At 43.1% G+C, this 14521-nt stretch overlaps 1 protein-coding gene across 1 annotated transcript; it reads left to right on the top strand.

Moving 5' to 3' along the window:
• The first annotated feature begins 7952 nt into the window (after positions 1-7952).
• On the top strand, positions 7953-9708 carry LOC136169128 (endogenous retrovirus group K member 13-1 Env polyprotein-like). The gene is given in 1 exon segment (XM_065936906.1): positions 7953-9708. A coding segment is annotated over 1 exon segment (1614 nt). The 5' UTR covers positions 7953-7986; the 3' UTR covers positions 9601-9708.
• Positions 9709-14521: the final 4813 nt, after the last annotated feature.

The raw sequence follows: 14521 nt of genomic DNA, 5'->3' as shown, positions 1-14521 counted from the left end.
AGAAACAACATGCAGCCAAGCTTCTTCTCCAGTGGCTGTGGGAGTCCAAGTCCAGGATAAACATGACCCAGCAGGAAAGTCAGACTCAGGAATCACCCAGAGTAACTACTGTGTCACAGGACCCTCAGAAACAATCTCTATCTCAAACAAAGATCCTGAGGTCCAGGGTCTGAATTGAGCTGTGAGCAAGGTAATGTCTGGCCAGAACTGGAACTTTGGAGTAAGCTCCAAATGGTTTGTAGGTCAACAAGGCTTAGTCTTTCCATTTAAGCATGACTTATCCTAGCATCTGTATACCTATACCTGTACTCACAGATGGTTTCTAAGAAAGAATAGAAAGTTGCTGGATGGAGAAGTCTGATTTGGATTTTCTTTCACATCTGCTCCCTAGATTAGTGCCAATCAGAGAAATCCTGAGTCTAAGTCATATAGGTGCATGTGTGCATGTTTGCCACTCCATGGACTGTAACCTGCTAGGCTCCTTGTCCATGGAATTTTTCAGGCAAGAACACTGGAGAAGGTTGCCATTTCCTACTCCAGGGGTCTTCCAAACCCAGGGATGGAACCTCTGCCTCTTGGGTCTTTTGCATTGCAGGCAGATTCTTTACCACTGGAGCACCTGGGAGCCTGAGCCATAGCCAACTATAGGTAATTGTCCAGTTGGCCACCAGGCTTATCCCAGTCAATGAGCTGAACTTGGTTCCCTGGGTTTTCTCTTAAGGTACTTGTTTCTAGAATCAAAACAACACAGTTTGGAAGAGGGGATGGCTGGCATGTGAGACTCTGCCTCAGATTCTGGTTGTCCCTGTGGCCTTGGCTATTTCAAGGCTTGTGGTCTTTGAATGTCAGATAGCCCTGCCATTTATGGAGGATTTATTCTGCACCAAACTCTGGGCTTAGTGTTTTTATCTGAGTCCAGTATGGTACCTATTCAATAGAGAAGAAAGAGATTCAGAGAGGGGCAGTAACTTCTTCCAAGGCACACAGCCTCTAAATCATGGAACTGGATGTTCTTTTTGTTGATGCTCTTAAATACTGCACTGTGCCAGCAGTGTTCTACCTACTTTGAGCTTTGTAATAAAATCCTGGAGTCACAGGCATTTCACTTCCAGGAGGAAGTTTGAAGGAGCATGAAATTTAGATGTTTTCCACATTGTCTTCTCTGAAGAATCTATTATTCCAAAAACTGTACAGATAAAATAACAATGGAGTAGCTCCACCTGCTACAGTGACTCTCAGTGTCTTGTCCCCCAACCTGCAGCATCAACATCAATTGAGAACTTTTTAAAATTTTATTTTTAAAGATTTATTTTACCATTTATTTTATTTTTGGCTGTGGTGGGTCTTCACTGCTGCTCTCCGGCTTTTTCTAGCTGCAGAGAGTGGGGTTACACTCTAGTTTTTGATGTGCCTGCTATGTCTGCGGTGGCATTCCTTGCATGGAGTACAGGCTGTAAGCAATCCGACTTCAGTTGTTGTGGCTTCTACAACAACTCATGTTGTAGAATTCATTGGTTCTAGATCACTGGCTCACTAATAATCAATGAAAGGTGAGACCTTCTCAGACCAGGGGTCAAATTAGTGTCCCCTGCATTGCAAGGCAGGTTCTTAACCATTGGACCATCAGGGAAGCCCTGAGAACTTTTTAAAAAGTGACTTTTGAGCCCTACGCCAAACCTACTGATCCAGAAACTCAGAGGGTGAGACCAATATCAGTGCTTGGATAAGCACTTCCCCTAATCCCTACCACATCTGCCAAAGAGACTGAGCTTCCTCGCTTTGAGCGTCCAGGGGAAACAGGAATGTCCTCCACCCTCATTTCTACTCTTTTAGAGCTATTGATCAGGCAGCCCAATTGTTAACCTGTCAGCAAAGTTTTAGTCTTATGTTTGAACGCTTAGTAATCTGACTCACATACTTCCATTTAGTGCAGGGTTAACAGTCAGTGTTAGACTCTGTGTGTGTGTGTGTGTGTGTGTGTGTGTGTGTGTCTATAAGTTCATAGAGCACTGGGATCCATTCAATCCCCCCTCAACCCCCAACCATTGTCCTCCACCTTCTCAACTGCCCAGAAAGGGTTGAGGTCTAAGTGATGGAGCAGGTGCTAAGCCAGAGGACTCCTGCCTGGTTCCAGGATGCAGATTGATCATGCCCATCCCCTAAATATGCACATCCTTATCCCTGGAATATATGAATTAGATCATTTATATTCAGGGGGAACTTTGCAATTGTGATGAACTTTTTTGAGATATGGAGGTGAGGCTGATTATCCAGTGAGCCAGATGTAATCGCAGGGTCCTTACAGAGAGGGAGACAGAAAGGAAAGAAGATGCTATACTGCTAGCTTTGGAAATGGAGGAAGAGGCCAGGAGCCAAGGAATGCAGGTGCTTCCTGGAAGACAAGGAAACAACTCACTCCTAGAGCCTCCAGAGGGAGCACAGAATGTCCTATGGGCTTCTCATTTCTAGAGCTCTAAGGAAATAAACCTGTGTTGCTTTAAGACTCTGGAGCTGTTGTTTTTTGTTACAACTGCAGTTGGACTTAATACACCATCTTTCTGGGACTTCAGCAAACCTCTGAAGCTCCTTCCCAACTGTGCCAGCACATGCCATTTCTACAGTCTGCATCACCCAGTCCTCCCTCCCAACTGTCCCTGCACTTAGATGGTCTCTCTCAGCATTCTAGTCTCAGCATAAATGTTTCCTCTTCAAGGAAGCTGTCCCTGATTAGTTCATGTCCTCATAACCCCATTGCTGCTATCACCTGCCCCTTCACTTCAGCACACCCCCAGGGAACTCCCTTAGGACCCACTGACCCACAAAGTATCCACTTTTATAATCCTGCCCCCTGACATCACACTCTCACATCAGTATTTGCTTAACATCCCTTTCCTTCTGGACTGAAGGCCAGAGACTGGCTTGACCTTGGGTCAGTAGATGTTTGTGGGATGAATGGATGGTGCAGGAGGTGTGAGGAGGCTAGCTGACTCCATCTCAGCTGTCACTGTGTCTTCACCCCAAACTTTCTCTCTTTCCTATTCTCCCATCAGTCATTCATTCAATGAACATTACTCATTGAGAGTCTGTAACATGTTTCGAGAACTTGGAGTCATGTTATATCTCTGGGTCTAAGTTTTCTCTTGTGTGGAATGGAGGTAATGCAGGTCCCTCCAGTTTCTCCTGATATTCAAGCCTATATTCTGCAAACTCATGATACTCCTTGTTTGACTCTTCTTTATTTGTGGGCTGGTAAAGAAAGAAACCTATAGGTTTGAAGGAAGTGGATGCATGCATGCATGTTCAGTCATGCCTGAGGGGTGTAGCCCAACAAGCTCCTCTGTCCACCAATTTTTCCAGGCAAGAACACTGGAGCAGGTTGCCATTTCCTCTTCTAGGGGAATTTCATGACTTAGGGATCAAACCCAAGTCTCTTGGGTCTCCTATATTGGCAGGCAGGTTCCTTACCACTGCATGAACTGGGAAGATTTGGAGGAGGGGCAGGAACAATACAACACAGACCGTGATTCCAAGACTTCAAAGATGGCCCTCTTTAAAATTGGGAGTGTATCTGCAGCTACTTGCTCTCTGACAGTGTGATAGACCTCTAGGTGATTCACACTGAGCTGCGATGATGTGGCAGTTTTCAGAAGCATGGGACATGCTGGGAGCAAGGACTGATAGTGAAAAGTGAAAGTTATTCCATTGTGTTTGACTCTTTGTGACCCCATGAACTATACAGTCCATGGAATTCTTCAGACCAGAATACTGGAATGGGTAGCCTTTCCCTTTTCCAGGGGATCTTCCCAACCCAGGGATCGAACCCAGGTCTCTTGCATGGCAGGTAGATTCTTTACCAGCTGAGTCACAAGTGAAACCCAAGAATACTGGAGTGGGTAGCCTATCCCGTCTCCTGCAGATCTCCCCAACCCGGGAATTAAACTGGGGTCTCCTACATTGCAGGTGTATTCTTTACCAACTGAGCTATCAGGGAAGACCCCCAAAGACTGATATGGAAGCTCTAAATGTAGCCAGACTCCAAGTAGGCCATTCAAGGAATTGGGAACATGGAGGGTATTCAGGAGACCTTTCCTTCCTGAGAAATAATCACCTGTGAAATTGTGACAGAGAAACTCAGACACAGACACAGATGTCAGTGGTAAAGCCAACTTTTATTCAAAACTATACAATACAGGAAAATATACCCCATTATGTAAATGGACTTCATTCACAATTCAACAGGTGCAGTTATGGATTCAATACCAAGAAACAGGGTTTTGCTGGCTGGTAAATTTCAAGGAGATGATATCACTTCTGGGAGGAATTCTGGCTAAACCAATCTTCTTGCTGAACACCTTATCTGATAACAAGAGTGGACAGTGAGGAATTCTGATAACATATTGGGGGTGATCTGATATTAAGAGTGTGGTTTCTTCCTAAAGAGAGTTACAATTCTTATTCAAAGTGAATTTTATGTGAAAACCTTCAGACACTCCTGGGAGAAGCTCAGGAACCTGAATAATTGTTGATGAAACAAAGAATTGTTTTAGTTGAGAGGATTTTGTTGGGGCACTGGGTGGACTGAGCAAACACTGTGGTGAAGTGTGTGGCCAACTTGGGAACAGGTGAAGGTCACTGGCGCTGGGCAGGGAAGGCTTGGGCAGGTCACATGGGGCTTGGAATAAAGAGGAGATACTTGGTAAGATTTCCATGATCTGAGTAATATTCTCTCAATCTCTGCAGTGGTTGTTGGGAAATGATTTTGTTGGTAGGCAGAGAAGCAGGAATGGAGACAAAGGAAAGGGCACAACCTGCATCCTGGCTTGATCAGAGCGGTCGTGTTGGACACACATAGGTGGACGGACACAGGAGATGCCATGGTCTTGGTTATTTGCAGGCAGCTTGGGTGTGGATGTGGCAAATACATAGAGAGGAGGATGACCACTGGAATATTGATGGGTCCACAGTAATCTTGCCTTTTCTTCATGGTGATGGGTTTCTATGAACTGCATATTTGTTCCCTATCTCCTACTCTACCTCACACAGACACACACACCCCACAGACACATCCCACAAATTCATACCCTAAAGCTTTACTCCCCAGGGTGATGGAAGTTGAAGTTACCTTAGGATATAACTAGGTTTGAGTGAGATCATGAAGCTGGAGATCCTTGAGCCATTTAGTGCCCTTAGAATCAAATGAAGAGACTTGTGCTCCCTTTCCCACACCAAATGAGGAAAGTAGGAAGTTTGTTCCCTCCACAACCTAACTTCACTGTCTCTTTAATCTCAGGCTTTCAACCGCCAGAATTGGAAGATGTAAATTTTCTTTGTTTAATCCCCTCAATGCATATGGTTGTAATGGCATGAATTGACTCAGACACACATAAATGGGATAGAAAGAGTGTACAGGAAAGTAGGAGATATTTTCAGGCACATAACCTTTCCTCCTTATTCCTATCTTGGCTTTCGTTTAGAAAGGGAGACATTTGGAGTTCAGCCCATTGCTTTGCGAAGGGATAATCTGAAAACACTTAATGATTTTCAAAAGTTGCTTGGGGACATTAATTGGATTAGACCCTATCTACATTTTGCAACATATGAATTAAAGCCTCTTTTTGATATCTTAAAGGGAGATAATAATCCTACCTCCCCACGCAGCCTTACAGAAGCTGGAGAGCGAGCTCTTCAGAAAGTGGAAACTGCCTTATCACAGCAGCATTCCAGTTACTGTGACTATGAAAGGCCTTGGGGACTTTATATCCTTGCCTCAGAACATTCACCTACCGGTGTCCTGTTTCAAGATAACCCTCTAAGGTGGATTTACTTGCCAGTTTCTCCTTTACGGGTATTAAGTCCTTATCATGTTCTTGTAGCCAAAGTAATAGCAAAAGGTAGACAGGAATCTGTGACTTATTTGGGAAGAGATCCCCACTTTATTTGTATTCCTTTTTCAACTGAACAGCAACTATGGCTCTCTCAATTTTCTGATGATTGGGCAATTGCGCTTGCACAGTATGCAGGGGAGATTAAACAACAATATCCTGCTAATAAGTTATTACAATTTGCACAGCGGCATCAGTTTATTTTTCCAAAAGTCGTGCAGCAATGCCCTTTGGAAAAGGGGACAACTGTCTTTACTGATGGATCTTCCAATGGCATGGCCAGTTTGGTGATTGAAAATGAATCTTATTATTGTCAAACCTCATATTCATCAGCTCAAGAAGTAGAGCTTTTTGCAGTACTCCAAGCTCTGCAACGTGTTCCTCAAAGTTTTGATTTATACTCTGACAGTCATTATGTTGTCAGAGCTCTCTCAGTCATTGAAACAGTACCCCTCATTGGAGCTGCAAAGCCCTCTATTCAAACCTTGTTTTTGAAAATTCAGAATCTCATTCGAGCCCGAACTCATCCTTGCTTTTTTGGGCACATACGCGCTCACACTGCCCTTCCTGGGCCTTTAACGGCCGGGAATGCTCTGGCAGATGAAGCCATCCGTATGGTATGTTATTCTTCCTTAACCCCTATCTCTGCGGCACAGGCCTCTCATGCAATACACCATCAGAACAGCAATTCTTTACGGTTACAATTTGGAATTTCTCGGGAAGCCACTCGTCAAATTGTAAAAGCTTGTCCTACTTGTCCACAATTTTTTGTGCTCCCAACATATGGGGTCAACCCTCGAGGCTTGCTTCCTAATGATCTATGGCAAATGGATGTTACTCACATCCCTGATATTGGTAAATTAAAATATGTGTACGTTACTGTTGATACCTTTTCTGGTTTCCTCATGGCCACACTTCAACCTGGAGAGGCTAGTAAGCATTGTATTCAGCATTGCTTACGGAGCTTTTCTGCTATGGGCCTACCTAAATGCATCAAAACAGACAATGGCCCTGGATATACTGGTCGCAATTTTCAAGCCTTCTGTGCCCAATTACAAATTGTGCATAAGACTGGTATTCCATATAATCCACAGGGCCAAGGAATTGTTGAGCGGGCACATCAAACCCTTCAGCACCAATTGAAAAAATTAAAAAGGGGGAGTCTGTATGTTATTACGCCTAACAATCTTCTTAGTCATGCTTTGTTTGTTTTGAATTTTTTAAGCCTTGACCGAGATGGCAAATCAGCAGCTCAACGTTTTTGGCACTATGATAATAAAAAGTCTCGGCCATTGGTCAGGTGGAAAGACCCGCTGAAAGGCAGATGGCATGGGCCAGATCCAGTTCTAATATGGGGGAGAGGTCATGTTTGTGTTTTCCCGCAGAATGCCGAAGCGCCGCGCTGGCTCCTGGAAAGGCTGGTACGCACGGTGGAGGAGATCACTGGTGGAGAGAATGAGACAGCTCACAATCCAGGAGACGGTCCCGCTGCCGATAGCTCAGCAGATACAGGCCCTGTTACAGATGGTGTGTGAGAAGGCTCCAAACCCTTCCCCTGCCTCTCCTACTGTAAGACCCAAACGTCAGGTCTCTGTTCCGGAGAGGAGCTCCCGCGACTCAATAAACAGTCCAGCAGATGCAATATGCAAGAGGCTTTATTGTCGGTTTGCGCAAGCCGGGCGACTCTAGTCTCCTCGGAGGCAGAGTCGCACCGTATAGCAGTGTAAGCTGACTTATATAGGAAGAAGTCACATTGTCATCACATCCAGTACAGTGAATGAATAACATAATGTATACCGTTACAACATCCAGTACAGTGAATGAGTAACATAAAAGTAACATGATGTGTATCATATGGGGTCATCTTATCTGTGAATACAGGTGCTTGACGTCAGTTGGTTCCGGAAAACAGCAGGCTTGTTTGTGCAGTTATTGGGAAACCTATAGACGTTCCGTTTACATTTCTCTATCCTTATTTTGCAAACGGAAAATTCTGCGCAAGTGGAAAATTTACACAGGCCAGGGAGTTTCATGGTGTTTTTCAGATTCTTTCACTACTAGTATATTAATTTCTTTATTACTCCTTTTGAACCAGATAAGTTCCATGAATGCTGATGTCTTCTGGGCATATGTTCCTGATCCCCCTCTTTTGCAGCCTGTCGGATGGGAAATGAGTTCCGTTCCTGTGTATGTGAATGACACAATACTTTTGGGGGGGTCTTCTGATAAACATATTTTTCCGCAGAATGCCAACATTTCTTATACTGGATCCTCTTCACAATTACCAATGTGCTTTTTCCGAAATCATAATGTTTCAGGATGTCTTACTGTTACAGATGCACAATACTTTGGTTATAATTACGACCATGACCACCGTAATTGGATAGTGGATATTCCTAGCATTACGAGATCCACAGGATATGCACGACGAGTCAATGGAACCGGACCTAAAGACATCCCATTTTGTGGCCTGGGGGTAGAAGGACGATATATAGCTGTGCCATGGAAACTTTGTAGAGATGAGACTGCTACTGTATATTCTATTACTAATGACACACATTCCCTTTGGGACTGGTCGCCAGACTCCAACAGGAACCCCGGAAGGGAAGGCAGCAGACAACTTGCAGCCAGAATTCGGAATCTTGGCGGTACCACGGTGTATCAGACTGAGATACGGAAGCTGTTGGCTGCTTTCGGAACAGATGGGACTAGTTTGCGGACCGGAGGGAAGATCAAAGGAGTACTATCCTGGAGAGCACATTGGTGGAATGAGACTTGGAGATATCCTCGGGCCTGTGTATCCTATCCCTTTATGATCCTTGTTGGCTCTGTGACTCTTTCTAAAAATGCTAGTCTATATCATGTTCATTGTTTTAATTGTACCCTGACTAATTGTATAAGAGGTATGGAAAATAATTCTGGGGCTTTGATAGTCAAACAACCACCCTTTGTCATGATGCCTGTGAACCTTACTGAACCTTGGTATGAGGAGTCAGGGCTTGAGCTGTGGAATAAGGTGCGTACAGCCCTTGCTAGGCCACGAAGGGGGATAGGATTAATAATTCTGGGAGTAGTAGCTCTTATAGCTTTAATTGCTTCTGCTACTACTGCTTCTGTATCTTTAGCTCAATCTGTGCATACTGCTAATATTGTAGATGATTTAGCAAAGAACACTTCAAAAGCTTTAGGAATTCAGGAAGATATTGATAGAAAACTTGAAGATAGGCTAAATGCCCTCTATGATACCGTGAGATTTTTGGGAGAAGAAATATTAAGCTTGAAATTGAGGGCTAAAATCAGGTGTCATGCTAATTATCATTGGATTTGTGTAACTCCAAAAATTTATAATAATACTGAGACCCCTTGGAATAAGATAAAATTACATTTAGATGGTATTTGGTATAATGAAAACATTTCCTTGGATCTATTACAACTTCATCAGGAAATTCTTGATATAGAAAATGCTCCTCGGGCTAGCATGGATTTGGCAAAAAATGCTTAAGAGTTTGTTAACAGTTTGTTTTCCAATTTTCCCTCGATTACCTCACTTTGGCATCTTTTATCGGGGGTCGTGGCTGTGCTCCTAGTGTTTGCGCTTTTTGTGTGCATTGCTCCTTGTATCATAAAGAAATTCATTACAGAGTTGTGGGACATCAAGGCTGTCCTACACAGTAATTATTTACGCCAAAAAAATCAGGCGTGCCATTTTACTAAATAAAAGAGGGGGAGCTGTGGGGAGCGGCTTGAAAGAGCTGACTCTGGGAGCTGCCTTGATTGATTATCAAGGGTCCCTTCAAGGACATAGCTCTCTGTCCCGCCACCCCTCTCCTGGAATCCAAAGTTAATCAGAACACTAGTAAGCCTTGAATGCACACATGATGCAGATAGATAAGCCTTTCATGACCACCCTTAAGATAAACGGGATGCCCTTCTTATCCCTTGACGTTATCAGAGAGTTCTGGTGATTGTTATCTCAAAGTGATGTTTATGGAAAAATATTTTCTCTTCTTAAGATTCTCTTCTTGGTTTAGTATAAATGTAACCCTGAGAAATAAAGAATCATCGCTGACTGCAGCGATCCTCTCGACCCCATCTGTTCTGTGTCTTTATTTCTTAGCCTAAAGGAACGCGCCGTGTTGCTCGCTGAAACCTCCCGGCTGGTCCGGCACCTTTTCTTCATGGTGATGGGTTTCTATGAACTGCATATTTGTTCCCTATCTCCTACTCTACCTCACACAGACACACACACCCCACAGACACATCCCACAAATTCATACCCTAAAGCTTTACTCCCCAGGGTGATGGAAGTTGAAGTTACCTTAGGATATAACTAGGTTTGAGTGAGATCATGAAGCTGGAGATCCTTGAGCCATTTAGTGCCCTTAGAATCAAATGAAGAGACTTGTGCTCCCTTTCCCACACCAAATGAGGAAAGTAGGAAGTTTGTTCCCTCCACAACCTAACTTCACTGTCTCTTTAATCTCAGGCTTTCAACCGCCAGAATTGGAAGGTGTAAATTTTCTTTGTTTAATCCCCTCAATGCATATGGTTGTAATGGCATGAATTGACTCAGACACACATAAATGGGATAGAAAGAGTGTACAGGAAAGTAGGAGATATTTTCAGGCACATAATTTTTTTTTCTTAAAATATCACACAGCACACAATAAGAAACTGGAAAAGGTGGACATGAGGCAAAACAGCCCATATTACACTGTGGACTCAGGGGCACAAAGCAATACCTCTTTCCCTACTGGATTTGACACAAGCATCTCACAAGTACTGATGAGGAAAAATGCAACCACTAGCCCATTCAGGTACATCCACTGCTTTGCCTAATTCATGTCTCCTTGGTACTGGAAGTCAGTACTAAGGAGTCTGAAAGCTCACTTGAATCTTTATTTGTGGAAAATATTCCAACTATGACTTAGAGCCCTAAATCTATGGGAAGAGGAGGGTCATGTGGATCAACACAGCCTCCATCCTCAGTTATTCCCATTAAAATGATTGGTAAAATGAAGGATATGAGAGGGTAACAGGCAGGAAGGCCAGGGGTCTCCAAATGGAGGAAAGAGGCTGCAAGTGCCAGACATTTTTATCTCTCTTAAGTGGCAAGAAGAAACAAACCAGTGATATGTTTTTCCTTCTCTATAGAAATTTAAAAAGAGGTTTCTCTTAAAATGCTGTGTTGCCATGACACCTGGTCTCACCTAAAGCTAACTACTCTCAAACTTTGAGTTAACCAATACTTTCTTTTTCTTATGGAAATGTTGTCTTAAGCTATGTTAATGTACCCCAGACTCTATCTTCAAGTTGGCTCTGTCAAATGGCCTAACTTACTTACTCAGGTATTGTTCCCCTAATCTATGTAAATGAAACTATTTGTTGGTGTTCTGCTCTTCTACAAGATTCAAGTCAATCGTTTTATGGCCAGGGATGAATTATCTGGTGCTATTCTAAATTTTATGACATTCCTTTCTTTTCATTAACAGACTGTGAGTGACTATATAACATACAGCTAAAGACTAGGAGGGGGTACTCTTTTGCCCCCTTCTGATGCCTATGTCAGAAGCTTTCTCTATCTCCTTTATACTTTAGTAAAACTATTACACAAAAGCTCTGAGCGATCCAGCCTCCTCTCTGGCCCCGGATTGAATTTGTCTCCTCCGGAGGCCAAGAATTCTGGCATCTTATCGTTCAGCAACAACCTTTCAGATATACACCTAACTTGAATTATATTTGTGTATAAAAATCATTTTAAGTTTGAATAAATTAAATTCCAAACTGATGGTTTTCATTTAAAGTATCTAATTAGTCAGGTCATTTAAAAATATTATCAGCTTTTGCACAATGAAGGAAACTATAAGCAAGGTGAAAAGACAGCCTTCAGAATGAGAGAAAATAATAGCAGATGAAGCAGCTGACAAAGAAATAATCTCCAAAATATACAAGCAACTCCTGCAGCTCAAGTCCAGAAAAATAAATGACCCAATCAAAAAATGGGCCAAAGAACTAAACAGACATTTCTCCAAAGACATACAGATGGATAACAAAAACATGAAAAGAAGCTCAACATCACTCATTATCAGAGAAATGCAAATCAAAACCACAATGAGGTACCATTTCACGACTGCCAGAATGGCTGCTATCAAAAAGTCTACAAACAGTAAATCCTGGAAAGGGTGTGGAGAAAAGGGAACCCTCTTACACTGTTGGTGGGAATGCAAACTAGTATAGCCACTATGGATAACAGTGTGTAGATTCCTTTAAAAACTGGAAATAGAACTGCCATATGACCCAGCAATCCCACTGCTGGGCATACACACTGAGGAAACCAGAATTGAAAGAGACACATGCACCCCAGTGTTCATCACAGCACTGTTTACAGTAGCCAGGACATGGAAGCAACCTAGGTGTCCATCGGCAGATGAATGGGTAAGAAAGCTGTTGTACATATGCACAATGGAATATTACTCAGCTATTAAAAAGAATGCATTTGAATCAGTTCTAATGAGGTGGATGAAACTGGAACCTATTATACAACATGAAGTAATTCAGAAAGAAAAACACCAGTACAGTATATTAACACATATATATGGAATTTAGAAAGATGGTAACGATGACCCTATATACAAGACAGAAAAAGAAACACAGATGTAAAGAGTGAACTTTTGGACTCTGTGGGAGAAGGTGAGGGTGGGATGATTTAAGAGAATAGCATTGAAACATGTATATTATCATATGTGAAACAGATAGCCAGTCCAGGTTCCATGCATGAGACAGGGTGCTCAGGGCTGGTGCACTGGGACGACGCTGAGGGATGGGATGGGGAGGGAGGTAGAAGGGGGGTTCAGGATGGGGAACACATGTACACCCATGACTGATTCATGTGAATGTATGGCAAAAACCACTACAATATTGTAAAGTCATTAGCCTCCAGTTAAATTAATTAATTTACACATACATACACAAAAACAGTATCAGGCAAAGCACAAATTAAAATGTTTGGGATTCAGGCAAAACTACACTGTGATGCAAAACAATACCTAAATGTGGTCATGTGAAAAATAATTTTTTGAAAAACTTTCCTTGCCATCCAGAGATACATGTTACTCTTTAAGACTAGCTAACCGTGGGTAAGAAAAGGGTGTCCTTATATGAGGTTGGAAACTTACTCTGATGTGCCTGGAGGGGTACTCAGACCTCAGACCCTGTGGGGAACCTAACTGGTCACTCCAGAGCCAGAAGATTCTGCTTATCTTCTTCAGTACTTGAGACTTTTATAGGCTTTTCTAAATCCATCAAAGTAAGGTTAAATTGATTTTATTCAGTAGACAAATTTTAAACCCTAAGTCATCAATCTGTTGCAGGAAGGGGGACCCCTTCCAGGGCCCGAAACTGGGCTCTTGTCTAACACTCGGAAATGAATTGTCCGAGGAGACACATGTTGACAAACAAGAGATTTTATTGGGAAAGGGCACCCGGGTGGAGAGCAGGAGGGTAAGGGAACCCAGGAGAACTGCTCTGCCGCATGGCTCACAGTCTTGGGTTTTATGGGGATGGGATTAGTTTCCGAGTGGTCTTTGGCCAATCATTCTAATTCAGAGTCTTTCCTGGTGGCGCACGCATTGCTCAGCCAAGATGGATGCTAGCAAGAGGGATTCTGGGAAGTGGACGAACAGGCAGTGTCTCCTCCCGACCTTTCCCGAACTCTTCCGGCTGGTGGTGGCTTATTAGTTCCGTATTCCTTATCAGGATCTCCTGCCATAAAACAACTCATGCAAATGGTTACTATGGTGCCTGGCCAGGGTGGGCGGTTTCAATCAGTGTGCTTCCCCTAACAAATCCCTTTTATTAACGACCAACAATAGGATGAGGTTAGTAATAATGTTAGTCATAAACATCTCTGTTTTATGAAGACAAACAGGGTAGGCAATTCGGTGGGCAGTTTTTATTCACTACTGATATCTAAATAGCACTACTATTCCCCCATTCTTAGACTGGTGAGACAAGGTCTTTGCCAGGTAGAAGAGTCTGCCCATTTCTGAGTAGTGAATGATTAGCTGAAGGGATGAGAAGGATCCCTCCAATTGTCAGACAACATAAATGTAGGGAAGGGCTGTTCATGAGACTTCCCATGATGTGAGTGCAAATGTGGAAATTTCAGAATATAAACTAGGGATGTTCCCTTGGGATTACGATTACTATGAGATCAGAAAGAACATTGTTTTAAAGTAGCTAGTTGAAACTAACTCTGAAAAAACTCCAGGTTTCGATACAGAAGCTACCAAAGCAGCCAGACTCCAAGTGGGTCATTCTTGGTATGTGGGAATCTGGGGGTAAGTGGAAGAAGCCTTCTTGCCTGAGCAGTAGTCAGCTGAAGGAATCATGTCCAAGGAAAATCAGAGACAGAGGCAGGTGTGAGAGGTGACATCAAATATTACTTCGGACGATGACAATAGAGGCAAGGATACCCTGGCATCAGTCTTCGTTCAAGTTCAAGAGAACCAGGTGGTAGGTACTCACAGCTAAGAAGCAGTGTGTTTCCTGGCTGGTAAATTCCTAAGGGGAGACATGAGGTCTGTGGAGGATTCTGGCTGAACCAAGCTAATAGATTTTCTGCTAATGGCAGCCCAACT

This window comes from Muntiacus reevesi, chromosome 5 (genome assembly GCF_963930625.1).
Source record: "Muntiacus reevesi chromosome 5, mMunRee1.1, whole genome shotgun sequence".
NCBI classification, from domain to species: domain Eukaryota; kingdom Metazoa; phylum Chordata; class Mammalia; order Artiodactyla; family Cervidae; genus Muntiacus; species Muntiacus reevesi.
Note: the sequence above shows the minus strand (reverse complement) of the source record. Positions and strands in the feature narration are given on the sequence as shown.